The sequence below is a fragment of the Apis dorsata genome, unplaced genomic scaffold, assembly GCF_000469605.1.
Source record: "Apis dorsata unplaced genomic scaffold, Apis dorsata 1.3 scaffold_162, whole genome shotgun sequence".
Taxonomy (NCBI): domain Eukaryota; kingdom Metazoa; phylum Arthropoda; class Insecta; order Hymenoptera; family Apidae; genus Apis; species Apis dorsata.
This window is the reverse complement of record NW_006263451.1, coordinates 1,162,144-1,166,458: the sequence shown is the minus strand read 5'-3', so window position 1 is coordinate 1,166,458 and position 4,315 is coordinate 1,162,144. Positions and strand designations below refer to the sequence as shown.

Here is a 4,315-nt window from a genome sequence, read left to right as displayed (position 1 = left end):
ATATATATATATATATATATGGTTTTCATTTGTTTCTTTTTTCTCCTTTAATGGTGATTCTTGATGTGATGTGTATGGATATTATGAAGATTGTTGGATTTTAGTATACGATATTTTTCTAAGTAGTTCTTCCTATATTTGCGGCATTTCTTTCGTGTTTGATAATTTTTACAGATATCTAGCTATTATTTCCTGCGAATACAATAAATTATTTTTAAGAGTATAATTTGTGGTGATGGTTATGTTCATCATTGATCATTGAAAATAAAAATAAATTTGAAATAATTTTTTTTTTTTTTAAAGATTTTGAAAATATGGAACATGATATAAAATCGTTATACTTTTTTATTAATCGATAAAAAGTTATTAAATTTTCTCTTACAATTAATGCATAATGAAAATTAAAATTATTTAGCATAAAAAATTTGATTATTGTATTTTTTTTTTTCCCCCTCTATTTCCAAGCTTTTTTCAACGGTAATATACATTCGAATTACTAGGGAAAAAACGGATCAAAAATGACATTTCGTATGGTAACGTTTACGAGCTATAGAAATTTATCTCTGAACGTTGCACATGAAAACAAGTTTGAACGAAGCAAATAAAAACGATTCCAATGCGATAAAAATCTATCTGTATGGATCACTTGATACGATTATACATAATAAACTTTATAAAATATGAATCGGTTAAATAAATCTCAACAGGAATGTATATTTGTATTTCAAACTTCGATCCGCAATTTAAATCGCGAATGCGTATAACAGTTATTAAAATTTCGGTTTACAAAATCAAAAATATATCGTCATCGTTTGCCACGAATCGACATTTTCAATGTATAAATATTGAATGTTATAATAATAATAAAAATCCTTGAATTCGTACAAACGTGAAACCGATTGATAAAACAAAACTAAACCAATGCTTTTTACATTGTTAAATTTAATAACTTTTGAAATTAATAAAAAAAACTAAATTAATATTTTAAGAAATTTTGAATATCTAAATTTTTAAATTAAAAGTACATAATTTTTAAATTAACTTTTTACATATAAAAATATTTATATGGAAAAATAGTTTTCAAAAATATCCCATCATTTTTTTTCATCAATGATCATTCATATTTAGTTGAATTATTTTACACCCAAATTATCCTCTAAAATTATCATCTAAATTATAAAGAGAAAAAAATATTGCTTCCTTTAAACAATCAAACAATTCAATGAAACAATTAATAATTATCATTCATCAAATTCCTAAAAACCATTTTCCTAAAAATCAGATATTTTTCTCCATTGTATCACTCTTCCAGCAAAATCAACTATATAAGTACACACATGTACTTATTCTTCCCGACGAGAGAAGTCCTTTTACTGCGAAGAAGATGTACGATATCGTTGTACAGTTCATCCATAAAGAGACTCAAAGACGGTTAAATACGAAGCCGAGATAAGATTCCTACGCGTCGCGGATCGTCGTTTTAACGCAATTAAAATTTGACGCCATCAAAGCCGACAGACGGACACAGACGGCGGACGGTCGCATCTCGGTTGCGGCAAGCGAGAGGAAAGCGTCGCTACAAATTCGTAGATTTCTCGTTGGCGAGAGGAGAGAACGAGCGTTCGCGAGGAGAAGTCAGACAGGCATAGAAGCCGAGGGCTTCATTATTCAAAGGGTGTCGGCGTCTTGCATTCTGCCGCTCTGCTGGATCCGCGGAAGTTGACGGGTGTGAAGCAACCATCCGTGAGCAGTTCCTCCGCCCCCTCCTCTTCCACCGCTGCCAAACGCGCCGCCACGCTTCCTCTTTTCCACAATCCTCCGCTACTCGCCACGATACCGACCCGATCCTGTCTTTCAATGGTATATCCGCCATTGATTCGCGGCGAACGATTGACATTCTTTCAGAAACGTGGTTTGACATGGTGTACACGCTCATGTTTTATATTTTCTTTTCTTTCCAACAAGGGAATTTAGAATTGTTGGAGTTGAGGGAAGATTAGGAAATGATGAAAATCTATAATTAAAAAGAAAAAGATTTTCAGAATGTTATGATAGAGAAAACAATTATTTGATATGCGATTGTATCTTCGAAGGATAGATTGTAAATTTATCTTAAAAAAATAATACAAAATGTGCGTTAACAAAATTAAAGTTCGATTAATATTTTAAATAGATTTAATATTTAAATATTATAATAAATCGAATATTTTGGAACATTAAAAGTTTCACCTTTAATTGATAAATCATTTCCTTTAATCGATAATTGAATCAGAGAGAACGGCTATGCAGCATAATCGGTAGATAGTTCTCAATCTTGTATCAATCAAGGCACAACCTTTGCCACTATACTACGTCGAAGAGACGATTAAATTGTGCCGAAACATCGGCTGTCTCGTCCGGGTTGATGAGATTTACGAGCGTCAATCGAAATCGAGGTTGACTCGTTATCGCCAGTCGCGACCCCGTGACTTGCCAATTACCGTCCCGCTAGATTGCCAGATCTATACACATACAGACATCCGGTTCAACGAAATTACACGTTCCAACTTTGTTTCCTCGCTTTGCATGGAATCTAACACAACCTGACTTTATTTCTTACGAACCAAATAGCGTACTGTAAACGAATAAGAATAAAATAATTATTGAAATGATAAATTTTCTATCTATATTCATAGAAAAATACGTAATCATATCATGTATTTATTCTTTCTTTATTTAAAGTATTTTAATCAAAATATTTTACGTAATTTTTACACGAATTTCAACTATGTAGTAAAATTTGAAAATCAATTTATCTTGGATAAATTCTTATGCTTGATAATATACACCGCTATCTACTGTAAGATTAGATCTATCAAGCGATTTAATATTTACGCAGATGCAACAGAAAAATAAAAAATTTCTGAAAAAACGACGCGATCGTATCTAGTATCTGTGAAGATTTACAAGGTTCTAACTACTCGATCCGCCCGAAGCAGAAGTAACCGTACATACCGGCACCAAAAGCGTCTTGCCTTCATCCGTCTCCTTTCGCTGAAGGATATATTCACTGTACAATATTTCATGAAGCGTGTATAACCGCTGAAAGACACGGATTGCGAACGCATATAGCAGCCAGCGAAAAGGAAGTAGCGAGAAAGGACGAGAGGAGGAGGTTAGGTGGAGTGAGTAGGGATTGCTGAAGAAGGAGTACTGGTAAGTTGGTATATAGACATCATAGTCGAAGAGGATACGAGAGAGGATACGAGCTTCTACTCACGAGATGGCGCACCTGTAGAAGATACGAGACACATGAACGAGGGAGAAATATAAGGTAGAGAGACCATACGGTATATATGTTGTGTGAATATCCATTCGTGGCGAATGCGAACGTAGTCACTCTCACAGCAGAACGATCATAGGATGATGCGGCAAACGGCGGGAAACGAGCACAGAGCGACAGACATCTCGACCTCCTTGCAAATCGCATCACAGATCAAACACGGCTTGTATATTAAACGTAACCTGCTAAGGCATCCTGTTGACTGCTTATCTACTGTCCATGTTTGAGGATCATGTCTTGGCTTCAACGATGCTTTCCAAATGGTATTGTTGATAAAATTCTTCTAACAATTGACACGCTACAACCGTGGCATGATTATCAATTATTTTGATCAATAAATGATTCTGAATGTTTTACAGTTTTCGAAACGAAATTTTTGCATCAATACTTTTGCAGTAGCTACTGGTGTTTGATATCTCAATATGCGTAATAGAGTACTGGGAATACACACGCATTAGTTTTGTTCCTGAAACGTAGTGAAGGATACAAAATTGAACTTTCTGCGAACATACGCTTCAGTAGAACATATGACGAATGACAAGAAAGCGTTTACCGCATTAATAACTTAAGATTTATTGAGAGATCATGTAGCGAATTTGCATGCATGTAATTCAAGTCTTAAATATATTATTATTAACAAAAAAAAAATAGAAAAATAATTTTGATTTTTATAGTATTATGATCGATTAACTTAATTAAAATAATTTGATTAATAAAGAATTTGGATATGGGACTTACGTACTTTGTAAATTTTGAGGTTAGCTTTGATAAGATTATTATAAATTGATATAAATTATTAAGTAATATCAATATGATCTCACAAAGAACTTAATATTGTATTTATATTTTTAATTTTTGCATTAAAATTAACAAAAATAATTATATATTATTAATATCATTAATTTAAAGGTTAAATAAATAATAGAACAAAGACATTCTCAAGGCACACATCCATAAACGAAGACTCACCTGACTCAAAGGACGAATCCTTTC

The 4,315-nt window shown here is 32.8% G+C and overlaps 1 protein-coding gene across 1 annotated transcript in view; it reads right to left on the bottom strand.

Moving 5' to 3' along the window:
- LOC102681234 overlaps positions 1 to 4,315 on the bottom strand; it is a 75,688-nt gene that overhangs the window by 38,697 nt on the left and 32,676 nt on the right. The window contains exon 10 of the mRNA XM_031509553.1: positions 4,290 to 4,315. This exon is cut by the window's right edge and continues 7 nt beyond it. Coding sequence (XP_031365413.1) covers positions 4,290 to 4,315 — 26 coding nt within the window. The remainder of the gene's footprint in view (positions 1 to 4,289) is intronic.